The sequence below is a fragment of the Pseudoliparis swirei genome, chromosome 24 (assembly GCF_029220125.1).
Source record: "Pseudoliparis swirei isolate HS2019 ecotype Mariana Trench chromosome 24, NWPU_hadal_v1, whole genome shotgun sequence".
NCBI classification, from domain to species: Eukaryota; Metazoa; Chordata; class Actinopteri; order Perciformes; family Liparidae; genus Pseudoliparis; species Pseudoliparis swirei.
Window position 1 is genome coordinate 9142023 of NC_079411.1, and position 20001 is coordinate 9162023.

At 46.4% G+C, this 20001-nt stretch overlaps 1 protein-coding gene across 1 annotated transcript; it reads left to right on the top strand.

The window, feature by feature from the left end:
• The first annotated feature begins 1447 nt into the window (after positions 1-1447).
• On the top strand, positions 1448-7558 carry LOC130190375 (ferritin, liver middle subunit-like). The gene is made up of 4 exons (XM_056409757.1): positions 1448-1654; positions 6745-6891; positions 6987-7112; positions 7216-7558. Exons 1-4 carry the CDS (start codon positions 1553-1555, stop codon positions 7366-7368), a joined length of 528 nt encoding a protein of 175 aa, XP_056265732.1. The 5' UTR covers positions 1448-1552; the 3' UTR covers positions 7369-7558.
• The last annotated feature ends 12443 nt before the right edge of the window (positions 7559-20001 follow it).

The window sequence follows — 20001 nt, forward strand, 5'->3', positions numbered from 1 at the left end:
TCAGATTCCTCATAGACCCTCAGTCTTCTCTTAAAGTCTTTAAATGTAACATCGTCCTCGTTCTGTGTTACATGGACAGCCAGGGGCCTGAATGAATCTGGCAATCCATTCAAAATGGTGGCTACAAGCAGCCCATCACTCATGTTCTCTCCTGCATCACGTAGAGCTGCAATTATATCCTCAGCTCTTATCATATAATCCGTGACAGTTTCATTGTCTGCCATTTGTATGGTGGTCAATGATGTGTACAGGTTTAGAATCCTTGGCTTGCTTTTTCCTGAATAGTGCTCTCTCAATAATGTCAGGGCTTTCCTTCCATCCTCGGCGGCATCATGTCTTATCAATGACAGGCTTTTATCATCCAGGGCATTCACTAACTGTGCATAACAGTCTTCATTTTTCCCTGGATCTGCAGCTAAAGCGGCTTCACCCGTGGGCACTCTCAATATAGTCTCTTTTAGTTTCAGAATGTGCAGACGGCTCAGGAATCGCGTCTCCCACAGATCATACTTAACTTCGTTTCCGTCAAATAGAATCTGCTGGGGTGTTCCTGCTCCAGCCATCCTTCAACGTTATATCCACGCTAACACGTCCTCTCTTCATACAGTTTTACTGTCTCCAAACACCGGCATTTCCTGGGCCCATAACCTGTTAAGCTTCGTGCGTTTGCGGTGGAGATTTAACAGAACTTAGAAGAGTAGAAGGCTTTCTTTAGCCTTTCAATAGGCATAGTTTATTTACCTCCGTTCGTGGCATGACAGATGCGCCAATACTGCTGCCTTCTGCTCCGGTTTCATAATTAATTTTAGTCACATGGAGTCAGGATATAGGGTCAGTGACGTCACGTCCTGGACGCACTGTAGACAACATTGCCCTCTGCAGGACACAATGAGCAAGGGCGCACATAATAGTACAATATTTAACAAGAAACACATTTATAACATATTTACTACACATTTACTTACACAAGATAAATCACCAACGCCACCAGTCAGTCACGTGACGCACTCGTTCGGTCCGACTGACTTTCCCCAAAATAGAGCGCCCTCTCGTGGCTTTACTGTGTACCACCTCTTTCCCACTGGGTTACATATATTATATATTAAAACGAGCAATGAGCAATTATACTTGGGCTAACACACACACACATGGCAGTGATTTGTGTAAAACTATTTGTACACTCAACCAATTCTTTATTTGATTTTCAATTCAAACGATAATGCATTCTATTGTCTTTTGAGATAGTAAAAGTTCTTCTTAATTGCAGGTGTGTCCAATTAATGGAATATGAAAACTGGGGATACACGAATGAGGAAGGGGGCGGGGCGTTCACGAACGCATCCTTTGTCGAGCTATCTGAGCTCAGTGATTGGCGGAAACGTGCTGTGACGTCCCGCGTGTCACGTGCTCAGCGCACCGGTATAAATAGGAGTGAGGGGAGCAGCTTTCATTATTCACAAGTGGTTCTTGCTTCAACAGTGTTTGAACGGAACTTCTTCCCTCGTACTGCTTCAGCTAGCACGGACACGAGCGAGAAACTAACGCCAGTAAAATGGAGTCTCAGGTCCGTCAGAACTACCACCGCGACTCCGAGGCCGCCGTCAACCGGATGATCAACATGGAGATGTTTGCCTCCTACACCTACACGTCCATGGTGAGAGACGACACCTGCTTGTACCTTAATCTAGTAGTACGTATCGATGTTTAACAATCTGCATTTATTGTTTACAAAAACGACAAAAACATTGGCTGACCGATGTGTTCAAGGAAATGTGAACTGGTCTCTTATTGTTTTATAACTAACTCTGTGTTGCCTCAGTGCATGCTGTCTTTTCTCACTTGTTTATATGATGGTTGCCAGATATGTAGTCTTATCCCCCACCCACCATATCAAGTCCAATATGCTCCTTCATGCTTAATCCCTTTTTAAATGCATTTGGCCCTCCTCTCCAAACTCCATGCTTGTTCTAACTGACTAGACATTATGAAGTCACGACTCCTGTGTAGGGATGAGAATTGATATGATTTTAACGATTCCGATGCCTTATCGATTCCTGCTTATCGATTCTTATTGAGAAAAAAAGAGCACAAACGGGTTTATTTACATTAATTTTCTATAATGCTTCACACACCATATGTATACATACACATTTACATTTTTTTAAACAAACATTTATACATATTCCTCTTGAACTTAAAATAAAACTTACATAACTTAAATAAAATGTATTCTGTTTAATTTAAACATATTCCTAGAAATTACAGTGCTCCTTCCTTTTTTTTACAAACGGTATATGAACTGAGCTGCCAAAAATGAAACTAGCAGTGGCAAATACCAAGTGTGCAACCATCAATTGTATGGATCATCAACAATTCGTGTGCAGAAAAATAAGCATGTCTGCTTTCTCCGGGAGGATACGCGATCTCTCAGGACTTATTGTGTCTCCAGCCGTGGAGGACACTCTCAGATGGGGTGGAGGATGCCTGAACACAAAGATATGAGGTGTACAAGACGTGCTGTAGCCTGTGACCCAGACAGACGACCAGCCTCTGAACCGGTCTGTCTCTGAACGTCATCAGCTAAATTGGATGGCAATGGAGATTATTTATATAGTGAAAGCTGGTTTACACAATGACACAAAATCGCTGAATTTGCTGAGCTGACAATGACATAAAGCCACATTAAGAGGGGAGGCAAACACGACCTCTGCCTCAATGTAGGGGGCTGAAAATGGAAGATTCTATAGCTAAGCTAGCGTAGCTATATGCTAAGTTTAATTATGGATTAAAAATCGATATGCTCAGTTTAATAATGGGTTAACACGATAACGTTTGCTGATAACACACGCCCTCCGATAATTAACACCGTTACGATCAAACATTTCTCAAAACTGGACTTTCAATCCAAACGTGAAGTGATCGATAACGGGAGACCAATGCCGGAGCTCAAATGTATGCTTCAAACGAAGGGACAGAAGATAACTTGATCGACTACACACAATAAAGGCAAATTGCTTCACACAGTGAGTGGTTGTGATCACTTTTGAGGAGTTTACCTTGGACAGAAAGAGATGAAGCGCCGGCGTTAGCTGAGCTGCTGCATCGAGCACATGACATTCCTGTCATTTAATTCCATGCTGTGTTCAAATGCTTCTTCATATTTGTTGTATTTCCTCCCTTCGACGAAATAGACTTTTTACACACGTTACAAGTGGCGTAGTTGTCATTTTGTCGTGTGAAATAGAGCCAAACTTTAGAACGCTTCTGCCTCGTTGCCATGTTTGCTGCAGTCTGAGAAGAAACGAAAAAAGTTTGCGCATGCGCAACGTCACAGAGGACCGTTAGCAGAACCGTTAAAGAATTTGGCTGACTATCCCAAACAATCGGTTCACTGGGAACCAGTTCTAAAACAGAACCGGTTCTCGATTCGGTGTGTTGGTGCGCGATGTTTTTTGTTGTTTTCGTTTTAAATACTGTTTTCTGCTGTGATTCCCAGAGCTCTTTCACCAGAGAAGAGCTCATGAACATCAGGGGAACAACTCCAGCGGATTTATTTCCAACGTTTTTAACTTCTGTGGAGTTACTGGACATTTTTGTAAAAGGTGTGCTCACCTTACGCCTGGTGAAACGCCGAAGAGGGAAGCGCACAGGGACGCTTGTACGGCTACGGAAACGGGGATCTCGTACAGCGCTGCCGGGCATATTTCTCTCCAACGTCCGCTCACTGTGCAACAAACTGGACGAACTCCAGCTGCTGGTGGGGAGAGACAGAGACTTCTCCTCATCCTCCGCCCTGTGTTTTACGGAATCATGGCTAAGTGGATCGATACCAGATTCTGCGCTCCAGCTCGCTGGCTTCCAGCTGTTCCGAGCGGACCGAGACACGGAGCTCTCCGGAAAGGCAAAGGGTGGAGGAATCTGCTTTTACCTCAACAACGGCTGGTGCAACGACGTAACGGTGATCCTACAGCACTGTTCGCCGGACCTGGAATCTTTTATCATTCACTGCAAACCCTTCTACTCCCCACGTGAGTTCGCTTCATTCATCCTGGCCGGAGTTTACATGCCGCCGCAGGGGAACGTGCACGAGGCACAGCGGACCCTCGCCGAACAGATACGGTGTGTGGAGCGGACCTTCCCGGACTCTTTAGTTATTGTACTCGGGGATTTTAACAAAGGAAACCTCAGCCACGAACTCCTAAATATAGACAGTTAATTAAATGCCCTACCAGAGAAGAGCATTCTGGACCACTGCTACACAACAATCAGCAGGGCCTATCACGCCGTCCCTCGAGCTGCACTGGGAAACTCTGACCACGTCATGGTTCATCTGATTCCTCATACAGGCAGAGACTAAAGCTCTGCAAACCTGTGGTGAGGAAGTTCAAGAAGTGGACCAGTGAGGCTCTGGAGGATCTACGGGCGTGCTTGGACTGTACTGACTGGGATGTCTTCAGGACTGCTACCAACAGCCTGGATGAGTACACAGAGGCTGTAACTTCCTACATCAGCTTCTGTGAGGACAGCTGTATTCCATCCAGCTCCAGGGTGAGTTATAACAACGACAAACCCTGGTTCACAGCGGAGCTCAGGAAGCTAAGACTGCAGAAGGACCAGGCATTCAGGAGTGGGGACAAGGACCTGTACACAGAGTCCAAATACAGGTTTAGCAAGGCGGTGAGAGATGCTAAACGTCTGTACTCTGAGAAACTGCAACAGCAGCTCTCAGCAAACGACTCTGCTTCTGTCTGGAGAGGGCTCAGGCAGATCACCAACTACAAGCCCAAATCACCCCACTCCATGAACAATGTGCTTCTGGCAGACGAGCTAAATGAGTTCTACTGCCGCTTTGAAAGACAATGGAGCAGTCCTGAGACCATCCCCATCAACAAGCCACAGACCATCAGCCCACCCTCCCCCAGCCCATCAGGGGCTCACACCTCTGGAGCACCCTCCATCAACTCAGCGACGACCCTCGTCATCCTGGAGAGAGACGTCAACAGGCTGTTCAAAAGCAGAACCCCGGCAAAGCAGCGGGCGCGGACTCCGTCTCCCCCTCCACCCTGAAGCACTGTGCTGACCAGCTGTCTCCGGTGTTCACCGACATCTTCAACACCTCCCTGGAGACATGCCACGTTCCAGCCTGCTTCAAGGCCTCCACCATCATCCCCGTCCCCAAAAAACCCAAGATCACAGGACTCAATGACTACAGGCCCATCGCCCTGACCTCTGTGGTCATGAAGTCCTTTGAACGCTTGGTCCTGTCACACCTCAAGACCATCACCGACCCACTCCTGGACCCCCTGCAGTTCGCCTACAGAGCCAACAGGTCTGCAGACGATGCAGTCAACATGGCCCTTCACTACATCCTCCAGCATCTGGACTCCCGAGGAACCTACACCAGGATCCTGTTTGTGGACTTCAGCTCTGCTTTCAATACTATCATCCCGTCCCTGCTGCAGGACAAGCTCTCCCAGCTGCACGTGCCCGACTCCACCTGCAGGTGGATCACAGACTTCCTGACCGACAGGAAGCAGCACGTGAGGCTGGGGAAACACGTCTCAGGCTCCCGGACCACCAGCACGGGTTCCCCCCAAGGCTGTGTTCTCTCCCCTCTGCTGTTCTCCTGTACACCAACAGCTGCACCTCCAGTCCCGTCAAGCTCCTAAAGTTCGCGGATGACACCACCTCATTGGACTCATCTCTGGTGGGGACGAGCCCGCCCACAGGTGGGAGACTGACCACCTGGTGACCTGGTGCAGCCAGAACAACCTGGAGCTCAACGCTCTAAAGACAGTGGAGATGGTTGTGGATTTCAGGAGGAATGCAGCCCCACCCGCCCCGTCCATCCTGTGTGACTCCCCCGTCGACGCTGTGGAGTCCCTCCGCTTCCTGGGCTCCATCATCTCCCAGGACCTCAAGTGGGAGCTGAACATCGGCTCCATCACCAAGAAGGCCCAGCAGAGGATGTTCTTCCTGAGGCAGCTGAGGAAATTCAACCTGCCAGGGAGAATGATGGTACAGTTCTACACGGCCATCGTTGAGTCCATCATCTGCTCCTCCATCACCGTCTGGCACCCTGCAGCCACAGACAAAGACAAGCGCAGGCTGCAGAGCATCATCCGCTCGGCCGAGAGGGTTATCGGCTGCAATCTGCCTTCCCTCCAGGTCCTGTTCACTTCCAGGTCACTGAAGCGGGCCGAAAAGATTGTCGCTGACCCCTCCCACCCTGGACACTCCCTGTTCGAGTCCCTCCCCTCGGGGAGGAGGCTGCGGTCCATCATGACCAAGACCACCCGCCACACCAATAGCTTTTTCCCGACGGCGGTCGGGCTCATCAATGGACCCCGGGACTGACTGACTGTCACCCCCAGGACTACCACCTCTTCTTCCACCTTCCTCTCTCCTCCTTCTTCCCGCTCCTTCCTCTTCCTCCTCCTCACTCCTCCTCCCTCCTCCTTCTTCTTCCCTCCTCCACACACGTCACTTTAACATGCACTTTAACTAAAACACACCACTTCACATTATTTGTTGTCTTTCTGTCGTGTTGATTGTTGTTTGTTTGTCATGTCCAAATGTTGCACCTTCCACCAAAAAAAATTCCTCGTTTGTTTGTGAAAACATTCCTGGCAATAAAACTGTTTCTGATTCTGATTCTGATCCCTACTCCTGTGACTGCATAACCGTTTGTCACAACCTTATGTGTGACATCTGCTAACCACCACCTTCCTCCCCTCCTTCCAGGCCTTTTACTTCTCCCGTGACGATGTGGCCCTCGAAGGCTTCGCACATTTCTTCAAGGAGAACAGCGACGAGGAGAGGGGGCACGCCGAGAAGCTGCTGGCCTTCCAGAACAGCCGCGGAGGACGCATCTTCCTCCAGGACATCAAGGTTGGTACAGACTGGAGACTGCCGCACGCTGTGCTTAATGTTTATAATGTGGTGACCGTTCAGTCTGCTATCATTTACTTTGTTCCCCTCTGTAGAAACCAGACCGTGATGAGTGGGGAAGCGGGCTGGAGGCCCTGCAGTGCGCCCTGCAGCTGGAGAAGAATGTCAACCAGTCCCTGCTGGACCTCCACAAACTGGCTTCTCAAAATGGAGACCCACATGTAAGTCTGCGTTGGTGCTGAGAGGCTGCCTGAGAGGGTCCAGGCTGAACCACCATGTATAAGATGTCTTTGCGTGGAGTAATTCTCTCCCCTCATTTCTCAGATGTGTGACTTCCTGGAGACTCACTACCTAAATGAGCAGGTGGAGGCCATGAAGAAGCTCGGCGACTACATCACCAACCTAGCCCGCATGGACGCCAGCGAGGACAAGATGGCGGAGTACCTGTTCGACAAGCACACCATGAGCAAGAGCTAAATGTGCAAAGTCACAGGGTCGAGTCTGGAGTGGAAACGAGTTGTGGTGGTTTTGTTTTGAATGTCATTTAAGCATTTATAGGTCATGACTTTGCCCTCATCACCTTTACATCTTATGTGACATTTAGAATGACTACTGTGACTGACTGTTTCTTATGTGTTCCTAATCTCAATAAACATTTTGAGCTGGACTGTGGTGTCTGACCTGCGTCTGTTTAAATGAGTCTAGTGTTTACACTTTTCAAACTAAGAGGCCTAGTTAAATTGTTGGGACAACTCAATCTTGAAAATCGTAACTCCCTTGTAATGTGTCCATGAACGACTACACTTCCGAAATCCTACAAGAGTCAAAGAGAATTCTCTGTTCCTATTTTCTTTTATATTTCCCTCTGTTCAACCAAGTGATTGTCCGGATTCCTCCCGAGCTACATTTTCTTGACTGAATAATCTAAGGAAATTAAAAATTGCACATACCACTACATAACTTTATTTAACTGAATTAACTTAAAGTGGTAACAGTTTATAATTTAGTTTCATTGTATTTACCTTCAAAAGCAGGTTAAGTAAAGATACTTTCTGCCTTTACTAACAATAGTTTTTGTGTATTGTAAAAATATGATCCCCATCAGAGGCACATTCCAGGAGGAGGTTATACTTCCAGCAGGTGCAGTGGGTCACTTGAACACCCATCAGGGGATGTCTGGGATGGCACGGTGGACTTGAAGCAGCACGGTGTTCACCTCCAAGCTGATCCTGCATGAATGGCCCAACTCAACAGGTGTTGGGACACGTCCCGATCCAGCTTTTATTTTCTCTAGTAGAGACACTGGAGAGAAGTTTGGCCTGCAGTACGTTGAGCCTGGTTGCCTCCAAGTTCCTCTGGACTGGGACCAGTACAGGAACAAGACTCTGCCCACTGTGCAGTCATCCTCAATGGCACCACCCAAGTTCCTTTAGTTTCCTCCATGTCCTCCTGTGGATTCTGCTGTCTAACCAGACGTCAATCCCAGCACGACTCCCGGGTCTCAGACAGATCCAGGTACCTGAGAAACAGACAAAGTAGTGGACGAGACTTCAGCATTAGTGAAACTGAATTTCAATCCAATGTATTGTTATTAGGAGGGTTATGGATATGTTGCAGTTTTCTTCTCTCACAAGATGTGACAATATTTAATGTGTAAATGAAGAGACGGTTGCATAAACATACCAGTTAGCCGTGAGTAGGTATCTGAAAGCCATCCGACCTCTGCAGCTCGTCCAGAATGCAGCAGCTCGACTAGTCTTCAGCCTCCCGAAATTCACCCACACCACTCCGCTCCTCCGCTCCCTCCACTGGTTACCGGTGGCTGCCCGCATCCGCTTCAAAACACTGGTTCTGGCGTACCGTGCTCTGAACGGATCGGGCCCCGTCCACATCCGGGATATGGTCACACCGTACACCCCGGCGCGTTCGCTCCGCTCGGCAACAGCCAACCGACTTGTGACTCCTGCACCTCGAGCTAATCACTCGAAATCCAGACTGTTTGCTGTCCTGGCTCCTCATTGGTGGAACGAGCTCCCCACTGACATCAGGACAGCAGAAAGTCTCTACATCTTCCGCCGGAGACTGAAAACACACCTTTTCCGACTATCTGGATTAAAACACAGATTTGCACTTCAGTGGCACTTAAATAGCTCTTATTGTGGTACTTTTATAGTTCGACTATGTTGAGGAAATGTTACTTCCTGTATTCTTGTTCTTTGTTTCTACTCTAGGTTGAAATGCACTTATTGTAAGTCGCTTTGGATAAAAGCGTCTGCTAAATGTAATGTAATGTAAAATTTATTCATATGGAAGATGTATGTGAAAGTATGTCTGTATGTATGTATGTATGCATATGTATGTATATATATATTGTTTTATTTTTTATTTTCTTTGTTATTTTTTCTTTATTTTACATACATTTTCTGATATATTTGATACTAATTTAGGATAGGAATATATAAGCATTTTTTCCTTCTACCTATACCTTTTCAGTCTTTCTGTTTTGTATATTATATAGAATAATATTGTATTATATTTGATTGACTGAATAAAATACACAACAACAACACACATGGTGTATGAAACTTCGAATGAAATGTCTGAGTGACCGTCAATTATTAAATATTATAAAATTATAGATATTCTTATTTACAGTAAACAGAGCAGGGTAATGTAAAAAGAACATTAGTAATATAAATAATTAACCTGTTTCCAACAGTAGTGACTACAGGCAGTTTAATTCATATTTATTAATGTACGCAGCAACTTTTCAATTAGTCGTTGCATTGTTTAATGCAACACAGTTTCTAATATAGTTTAATCAAAGTAGTGTGTGTGTGTAGAGTTGTTGCTGTTATAGTTGTCCACCTCATTGTGCTGTTTCTTGAATGAACAAAGCAGAGCCTGTATGAGGAGAAGCAGAGGAACGTTTCTACCAGTAGATGGCAGTATACGCTTATGTAAACCATACATTTAATTAAATGTACCCATCGTCTCTGTTAACAAACTAGGTTATTGATAAATATGTATTTAATGCCGTTTATTTCCTCTGATATTTAATGTTCATGGATAATTTGCAGCATAGTTGTACATACATCATGTGGCGGTGCGTCAATAGAGGGCGCCGCGCCTCTGAAAATGTTGAGATGAAGAAAAGAAAAAAGAAGAAGACAAAAATATAATATATACTGTCAAAAAACGTTATATACAAAATAATTTAAATAAGAAATAAAGCGTGTTGACGCGCTAAATGTGTGTGGGAGACCGTAAGCCTGTCAACAACCACTTGAGTTAAATGTGACCAAAAATAATATATCGCCACTCATCGTCACAGAGAGAAGCCCCGCCCCCTTTTACGCGCGCCGCCCTAACGTGTGTGTACGGGAGCGAGCAAACATTTCACGGTGGTTCCGGCAAGGACGGCTTCTCATTGTTGATGAAAGAAACGTGAATCTTCGGGCGTAGAAATGTGCTCCCTGGCCAACGACATCGTTTCTTATTTCACGTGATTGGACTATTCGGGCAATCAGAGACCCGTATCGTTCCCTCACAGCCAGAGCTCCACGTAGCTACGCGAGCAAGTAGCTAACCGGAGCTGGTTAGCTCAATGCTCGGTGAGTAATGCGTTGTTTTGATTCTCCTGTCTGTTCCAAAGTCCTAACTCGTCATGTCGGGGCCCAGAGAGCCGAGAGCCGTTAAAAATCGCCAACATTCCAAGTATTTCACAAAAGCTAGGGGGGGTCGAGAATTAAAATGTTTTTAAATTTTGTAAAAGAGTTTTTCGGACTATTGTCACGGGGAAACAGCTCTTTTTGAGGAAACCCGCCCTCAGATGGAAGACTCACGCGTCTCACAGGCCGCCCGGGCCGGGACGCGAACCCGTCCGTGTAGGGAGGGATCCGCGTCACATGCGAGCGCGCTACCGCTAGACCATCATCTCGGGCAATTTCTATGGCATTTTTGGTTAATTTATCATTATGAAACGCGTCACGTGACCAAGCCGCTGGTTTGAATCAAGCAATTGACATATCTCGAAATCAAAGATATTAAGAATAAATTAAAAGAGTTGATGGGTAAATAATACTTATAATAAATAAAGAGTAACCCAGATGGTCATAATACTGGGAATTTATAGCGCTTTTCTAGACACTCAAATGTCGTTGTTAGCTAGCTAGCTAGTAGCAGGCTAACTACCCACACAGTGCAAACCTGCATCAGTTTTCAATGCATTCAGGGAACTCAAATCAGGCTGAGGAAGCAGCAGCTGGACCAGCAGGCCTTCACGTGAGCTGTACTCGTGGCATTGTGTTCATGACCATGCATTAGCAATGAAACTGAAGGACGGTTTGGGGAATCTGACCTCATGTCAGCACTTTTGGATTGTGTAAATTACGTGATGTTGAATTTAAAAAAACAAGGCTGTTCCATAAAACCTGAACCTATTGCCTAAATATTCTAAATTGCTATCAAAATAAATACGTATACTACTTGTTGTACTCAAGGTCGACAGTAATTCATTTTGAAACTCATTCAGGAAACTCAAATCAGGCTGAGGGAGCAGCAGCTGGACCATCAGAGCTTCAGGTGAGGTGTTACATTCAATTCAATTCAATTCAGTTTATTTGTATAGCCCAATTTCACAAATTACAAATTTGTCTCGGAGTGCTTTACAATCTGTACACATAGACATCCCTGCCCCAAAACCTCACATCGGACCAGGAAAAACTCCCAAATAACCCTTCAGGGGAAAAAGGAAGAAACCTGCAGGAGAGCAACAGAGGAGGATCCTCTCCAGGATGGACAGATGCAATAGATGTCATGTGTACAGAAGGACAGATTTAGAGTTAAAATACATTCAATGAATATGACAGAGTGTATGAATAGTTCATAGTAGGCATATTCCACGATGGAGACCTCCACGATCCATCAGGCAGATGGCGGTGGGGAGGAGGAGTGTTCGGTGTCTTAACAGGACAGTTGCGTAGTTATGTGTAGGAATTTCACGACCCAGACGATCCATCAGGCAGATAGATCTATGCCGTCTCATAGGGTCCGATGACCCCATGAGACGTAAAGTCAAAAGGACTTCCGGGGAGAAAGCAGAGTTAGTAACGTGTGATTGAGAGATGAAAATTCATCCTTAAGGAGAGAAAAAAGAGGAGATAGGTACTCAGTGCATCCTAAAACGTCCCCCGGCAGCTATAAGCCTATAGCAGCATATCAAGGGGCTGGACCAGGGCAAACCTGATTCAGCCCTAACTATAAGCTCTGTCAAAGAGGAAGGTCTTAAGTCTACTCTTAAACGAGGTGACTGTGTCTGCCTCCCGGACTGAAATTGGAAGCATTGATTCTGTGTTGTGTATTATTATTAGGGCTGTCAGCGTTAACGCATTAATCTATGCGATTAATTTGGCCGCGTTAACGCACTAAAATATTTTAACGCAATTAACGCAAGTTTTTTTTTTTTTTTTTAAACCGCGGTAGTACGGTTTGACACTGTTTCCGTTTTTAAAACAATCATTTCTCCGCGAAAATAAGGAGCAGAAATCAGTTTAACTCGTGGATGAATCAGTCGGGTTTCCTCCTGCTCCTCCTTCCTCCCGTCTCCCCCTCTGAGACACAGAGGAACAGAGGGCGACGTGTCGGGTGACGCGGCGCGGAGAGAACGTGACACACGAAACCTTCAACGTGATTGGTCAATCCGTTTGTCTGTCAACATTTCGGGGGAAAAAAAACCAATGATCACTCAGTAAATCACAAGGACCTCCCACCACAGGTTAGGCTCATTTAGCAGCCTGTCAGTCAGAGAACCAGAGAACACGGCGCGAGGACAATGAGCCTTATTTCAGAGCTGAGATTGTTCTGGAATGTTTGATGTATAACACGTGGGGGTGTGTCACATGCAAAAGACTTTAAACGGTGAATTTAATTTATTTTGTAAAATGTATAAAATGCCCCCCGCCTCCAGAGGGTTAACGTGACATATTTGAATGTCAGTCAGTTACCAAGGCCACTGGTTCTGCTGCTGTTCAATGTTAAAGATGACAGGACCAATGGGGTCTCAATATATATATTTTTTTACTAATCTGATGTTTCACTGAAGAAACAATTTATCATCCACGATATTAAATACCTCGCTGGCACTGTATATGTAGGAGCCTCTTTGAAAACACAGCTCTGTGTGAAGTTTTGTCTTTAAAAAGAATGAACTTTGAACTTTGAACTTTTAATTGCGATTAATCGCGATTAATCGCAATTTCAAAATGTGCGATTAATTAGTTAATTTTTTTAAATCGATTGACAGCCCTAATTATTATGCTTGACATTGTTAATATCGCCTACCTATTTAATGTGAATTATAATTATTATAATGTGAAAACATGCATGTGCAGGCTAGGCTACGTTTCCTTTGCTCTTTAGGGAACAGTCTGGCCACAGTGACCGTCAGCAACTTCAGCACAAGAAGTTACTGTTTCAGGCAAAGTGGTGGAGTCAGTATCCATGGCTGCATTATTATATAGCCCGACACTCTTTGTTTTGAGTAGGATATAGAATATATACTGTTACTGTATTTTGGCATTTTAGCAGAACTTTTCTTATTTGGTGCAGAATACGGTTTTGTATTTAAACTAAGGTTTGATAACAGTAATTTAGTTTAAATCAGTTTAAAGAGACTGAGACTGTACTTCAAGCAACATCAACGGTTTTCACTTGTTTTTTTGCTTGAGAAAGTACTGGTATTTTTCCAAATATGATGTGACTCGGTAGTTTAATTATTTGTTGTGTCAGTCCTTGAAGTTCAGGCAGGTTGTGCCTTTAAAGCCCCCTGACTTGCATTTGCATTACATTGATCTGGAAAACGATAACTCATAAAAACACCTTTAGTGGACTTGCAGTGGATGAACAGCCAGCAGCAACACAGCATCGTTCTTTTGTTGCTATTCTTTGGCGTGCTGGTGGCAGTAATAACTTGTGTAACTATGTGTGATGAAGAGGAGGAGTTGCAAGCTGTTGGATCCCCCACAAGGCAGCCTGGAGGAGAGGCTGCAGAGGGACAACGCTCTTCTCCAGGTAACCAAGAGCAACTGTTGTCTTCTAACCACTTCTCCCTCCCTAATGTTCATTCATGAGGTTGCCAACCATGTAGTAGACGGACACCTTCTGGACGCCATGGGGGAAGCAAGAGCTTTCATTAAGAAATGATGCTGTGGTGATGGAAAATAATAAATAATTAAATATAACTATTGTGTGTATTATTTTACGCAACTCTACTAGTCCGCATGTAGCATATTCCAATCTGTTAAAAATGTTCTCCTGAGAGCAACCTGCGTAACATCCGGTTGTACTTTTTTATCACGGAGGATGGCAATTATTATTTTTTAATGCAACTTTAAAAAGTAAAAAGGCAGCGCCGTCTATTTCTTCTGCTCGTATTCTCTGCCGACCTCACTAAACTTTAGCGCCGCGCTCTCGTCTTTTAAAATGATGATTCCATGCGAATGCAACATAAACACTGCCTCGCTGCTAGCATGGCACGCTGTCTTCACTTGGAAGATTGCAGAGTGTAACTGGACGCTCAGCTCTGTGACCTCGATGTAATGATCATACGGGGCAAGGTCAGAGGAGGTTCAAGATATTTAGACTATACAGCGTAGTTTTTGTTTGCAGTTTCTTTTGGATAGATGTTTACAAAAGTTCCTTCCTCAAATCTCACTCTCTCCGGAGACATCTTGTTAGAATATATATATATATATACACACACATACACGTATAATTAAAGAAGTCATTAATGCAGCTGAGAACACTATTTAGATCAGACTTAGAAACTGGATCACCATAATCTTTTTTCTCACTTGTCATCTTGGGGTTCTAGATCTCAAAGGAAAAAAATAAGGATAAAACGAGTCATGTGTTATTGTACCAGATGTTCACGTGTTAATAATAAGTTCACTATTGACAGAAATGCTGGAGAAGCCAGCGAGCCAAGAGAGCCAGCAGACGTGTGGCGAGCGGGGGCCGACGGAGGCCTCCAGGATCACTGAAGCTGGCGGTTGAATAACGGCCAGAAAAACCTCCTTCTTTTTGTTATTTCCTTCTAAAATGTTTATGACTAGTTCATATACACTGCGGGTGGAAACACGCAGGCCGTCTACTATAATGTCACTTTTAAGAATAGCAGTGAAATATATATGTATGATTTAAGGACAAATGTAACTTATAGGAAGATGCAGTTGAAGCACACCATTCACTAGGAAGCAGATGGCAGAAAAATGTGTTGACACTGTCTATAGTGCATTATTAACATACTCGTTATGTGTTTTAATCTGCGTACATGCATTATGATGTATATGATATTCCTTTATTTGTCCCACAGTGGGGACATTTCACAAATCACAGCAGCGGTGCACATCAGAGCATCAATGAAAATAAATATACAACAAAATACTAATTCTAAATATTCAGGGGGAAAATAAAGTAAAGTGCCGAGTTTGCCAGGATCTCCAGCGATCTCCTGCAGTGTGTTGTGCAGCCTGACAGCAGCAGGAAGGAAGGACTTGTGGTTCCTCTCCCTCAGACACCGGGGAGGAATCAGCCGGTGGCTGAAGGAGCTGTGCAGAGCTGCCAGAGTGTCATGCATGGGGTGGGAGGTTCATCAGAGACGAGAGCTTTGCCATCATCCTCCCGTCCCCCACCACCTCCACAGTATCCACAGGACACCCAGCACGCTGCTGGCCTTCTTTAGCAGCTTGTTCAGCCTCTTCCTGTCAGCCGCTGCCATGCTGCTGCTCCAGAAGACCACTCCATAGAAGATGGCTGATGCCACCACAGAGTCAGAGAAGGTCTTCTTGAGTGCTCCCTGCACTCCAAAGGACCTCAGTCTCCTCAGGAAGAGTCTGCTCTGTCCCTTTTGATAGAGTGCATGTGCGTGGTCAGCCTAGTCCAGTTTGTGTTTCAGGTGAACACCCAGGTACTTAGAAGATTTTACAATCTCAATGTCCAGTCCCTGGATGCTCACTGGTACCGGAGGAGTGCGTTTACCACGGCGGAAGTCCACCACTCGGTCTTACTCGAGTTGATGTGGATTTGAGAGATGTTTGTAAGTTTACTGTACAAAAGGCTAAAAAAGGGATTAAAAGAAGATGTATTTCTGTTGGAGTCCAATTTTGGACTAATGTTGAAATGGATGTCAGAATGGTGAACTCCTTTTTGGTTTTCAAGAGAATTATTTATAGACCAATTCTTGAGTTATAAATGTGATTAATGTGACCGAAACACAGGTGGCGGCGCGAATCTCTGCCTGTCTATTATAAAAATGCAAAAATATATATAAATCTACATATATATTTCACAATATGTCAAATCAGAATCAGAATCAGAAACAGTTTTATTGCCAGGAATGTTTACACAAACGAGGAATTTTTTTTGGTGGAAGGTGCAACATTTGGACATGACAAACAAACAATCAACACGACAGAAAGACAACAAGTAATGTGAAAGTGTTTGGGTGTGTGCTTCAAGTGGTGTGTGTTTTAGTTAAAAGTGTATGTTACTGTGGCGTGTTTTAGCTAAAGTGCATGCAAATAAAGTGACGTGTGTGGAGGAGGCCTCAAGTTAAAGTGCATGTTAAAGTAGTGTGTGTGGGGAGGAGGAAAGAAGGGAGAGGAAGGAAGAGGGAGGGAGGAAGGAGCGGAAGAGGGAGGAGAGAGGAGGTGGAAGGTGGAAGAGGTGGTAGTCCTGGGGTGACAGTCAGTCAGTCCGGGTTCCATTGATGAGCCCGACTGCCGACGGAAAAAAACTTTGGTGTGGCGGGTGGTCTTTGTCATGATGGATCACAGCCTCCTCCCGAGGGAGGACTCAACAGGAGTGTCCAGGGTGGGAGGGTCAGCGACAATCTTTCTCCCCCGCTTCAGGGACCTGCAAGTGGACTGGACCTGGCGTGAAGGCAGATTGCAGCCGATAACCCTCTCGGCCGAGCGGATGATGCTCTGCAGCCTGCACTTGTCTTTGGCTGTGGCTGCAGGGTGCCAGACGGTGATGGAGGAGCAGATGATGGACTCAACGATGGCCGGGTAGAATTGTACCATCATTCTCCCTGGCAGGTTGAATTTCCTCAGCTGCCTCAGGAAGAACATCCTCTGCTGGGCCTTCTTGGTGATGGAGCCGATGTTCAGCTCCCACTTGAGGTCCTGGGTGATGATGGAGCCCAGGAAGCGGACGGACTCCACAGCGCCGACGGGGGAGTCACACAGGATGAGAGGGGCGGGTGGGGCTGCATTCCTCCTGAAATCCACAACCATCTCCACTGTCTTTAGAGCGTTGTTCTGGCTGCACCAGGTCACCAGGTGGTCAGTCTCCCACCTGTAGGCGGTCTCGTCCCCCCCAGAGATGAGCCCAATGAGGGTGGTGTCATACGCGAACTTTAGGAGCTTGACGGACTGGTGACTGGAGGTGGAGCTGTTGGTGTACAGGGAGAACAGCAGAGGGGAAAGAACACAGCCTTGGGGGGAACCCGTGCTGGTGGTCCGGGAGCCTGAGACGTGTTTCCCCAGCCTCACGTGCTGCTTCCTGTCGGTCAGGAAGTCTGTGATCCACCTGCAGGTGGAGTCGGGCACGTGCAGCTGGGAGAGCTTGTCCTGCAGCAGGGACGGGATGATAGTATTGAAAGCAGAGCTGAAGTCCACAAACAGGATCCTGGTGTAGGTTCCTCGGGAGTCCAGATGCTGGAGGATGTAGTGAAGGGCCATGTTGACTGCATCGTCTGCAGACCTGTTGGCTCTGTAGGCGAACTGCAGGGGGTCCAGGAGTGGGTCGGTGATGGTCTTGAGGTGTGACAGGACCAAGCGCTCAAAGGACTTCATGACCACAGAGGTCAGGGCGATGGGCCTGTAGTCATTGAGTCCTGTGATCTTGGGTTTTTTGGGGACGGGGATGATGGTGGAGGCCTTGAAGCAGGCTGGAACGTGGCATGTCTCCAGGGAGGTGTTGAAGATGTCGGTGAACACCGGAGACAGCTGGTCAGCACAGTGCTTCAGGGTGGAGGGGAGGAGTCCGGGCCCGCTGCTTTGGCTTGGGGTTCTGCTTTTTGAACAGCCTGTTGACGTTCTCCAGGATGACGAGGTCATCGCTGAGTTGATGGAGGGTGCTCCAGAGGTGTGAGCCCTGATGGGCTGGGGAGGGTGGGCTGATGGTCTGTGGCTTGTTGATGGGGCTGTGGGGATTGTCTCAGGACTGCTCCATTGTCTTTCAAAGCGGCAGTAGAACTCATTGAGCCCGTCTGCCAGAAGCACATTGTTCATGGAGTGGGGTGATTTGGGCTTGTAGTTGGTGATCTGCCTGAGCCTCTCCAGACAGAAGCAGAGTCGTTTGCTGAGAGCTGCTGTTGCAGTTTCTCAGAGTACAGTCGTTTAGCATCTCTCACCGCCTTGCTAAACCTGTATTTTGACTCTGTGTACAGGTCCTTGTCCCCACTCCTGAATGCCTGGTCCTTCTGCAGTCTTAGCTTCCTGAGCTCCGCTGTGAACCAGGGTTTGTCGTTGTTATAACTCACCCTGGAGCTGGATGGAATACAGCTGTCCTCACAGAAGCTGATGTAGGAAGTTACAGCCTCTGTGTACTCATCCAGGCTGTTGGTAGCAGTCCTGAAGACATCCCAGTCAGTACAGCCCAAGCACGCCCGTAGGTCCTCCAGAGCCTCACTGGTCCACTTCTTGAACTTCCTCACCACAGGTTTGCAGAGCTTTAGTCTCTGCCTGTATGAGGGAATCAGATGAACCATGACGCGGTCAGAGTTTCCCAGTGCAGCTCGAGGGAGGCGTGATAGGCCCTGCTGATTGTTGTGTAGCAGTGGTCCAGAATGCTCTTCTCTGGTAGGGCATTTAATTAACTGTCTATATTTAGGAGTTCGTGGCTGAGGTTTCCTTTGTTAAAATCCCAGTACAATAACTAAAGAGTCCGGGAAGGTCCGCCACACACCGTATCTGTTCAACGAGGGTCTGCTGTGCCTCGTGCACGTTTCGCGGCGGCATGTAAACTCCGCCAGGATGAATGAAGCGAACTCACGGGGAGTAGAAGGGTTTGCAGTGAATGATAAAATATTCCAGGTCCGCGAACAGTGCTGTAGAATCACCGCTACGCTGCTGCACCAGCCGTTGTTGAGGTAAAAGCAGATTCCTCCACCCTTTGTTTTTCCGGAGAGCTCCGTGACCCGGTCCGCTTGGAACAGCTGGAAGCCAGCGAGCTGGAGCGCAGAATCTGGTATCGATCCACTTAGCCATGATTCCGTAAAGCACAGGACAGAGGATGAGGAGAAGTCTCTGTCTCCCACCAGCAGCTGGAGTTCGTCCAGTTTGTTGCACAGTGAGCGGACGTTGAGAGAAATATGCCCGCAGCGCTGTACGAGATCCCCGCTTCCGTAGCCGCATAAGCGCCCTGAGCGCTTCCTCTCCGACGGCGCCTCACCGCATGGAAGGTGAGTACACCTTTACAAAATTGTCCAGTAACTCCACAGAAGTTAAAAACGTTGGAAATAAATCCGCTGGAGTTGTTCCCCTGATGTTCATGAGCTCTTCTCTGGTGAAAGAGCTCCGGGAATCACAGCAGAAAACAGTATTTAAGACGAAAACAACAAAAAACATCGCGCACCAACGCACCGAGGCGGCCGTCCGCGGCGCCATCAGTAACCCTCAAATGTATTTGATATATTGTGAAATATGATGTTTTGTTGCTGTTTGGTCTGTCCAGGAGTTACTGGAGCATTATAGTCCTGGTCCACAAGCTTGAGCATGTCCTTCTGGTGTTTATTGAGCAGGTTGTCAATAACTGCCTTCATGGGGGCCGGCCACCGCTTGTGGTCCAACACAAGCACTCATCCTCTTGTCTTCACAGGTCCAGTGCGAGCAGCAGATGGTGAGGTCATGGTCAGAGACGGTCTACGGTTTCTATGAAAACAGAAGACACAGTAAAATAAGTTATTCTGACCTACAGAAAGGAAAAGCCTGATTTAACACTTGTCTGGTCAAAACACGCTTTCCAGTTTCAGATTCCAACTTTCAGATACCTACTAACGGCTAACTGGTATGTTTATGCAACCATCTATTCATTTACACATTA

Coding starts and splice junctions, on each gene's coding strand:
- LOC130190375 (XM_056409757.1), top strand. CDS start 1,553: ATGGAGTCTCAGGTCCGTCAGAACTACCACCGCGACTCCGAGGCCGCC. Junction 1,655..6,744: donor CCTACACCTACACGTCCATG/GTGAGAGACGAC, acceptor CCCTCCTTCCAG/GCCTTTTACTTCTCCCGTGA. Junction 7,113..7,215: donor CTCAAAATGGAGACCCACAT/GTAAGTCTGCGT, acceptor CTCATTTCTCAG/ATGTGTGACTTCCTGGAGAC.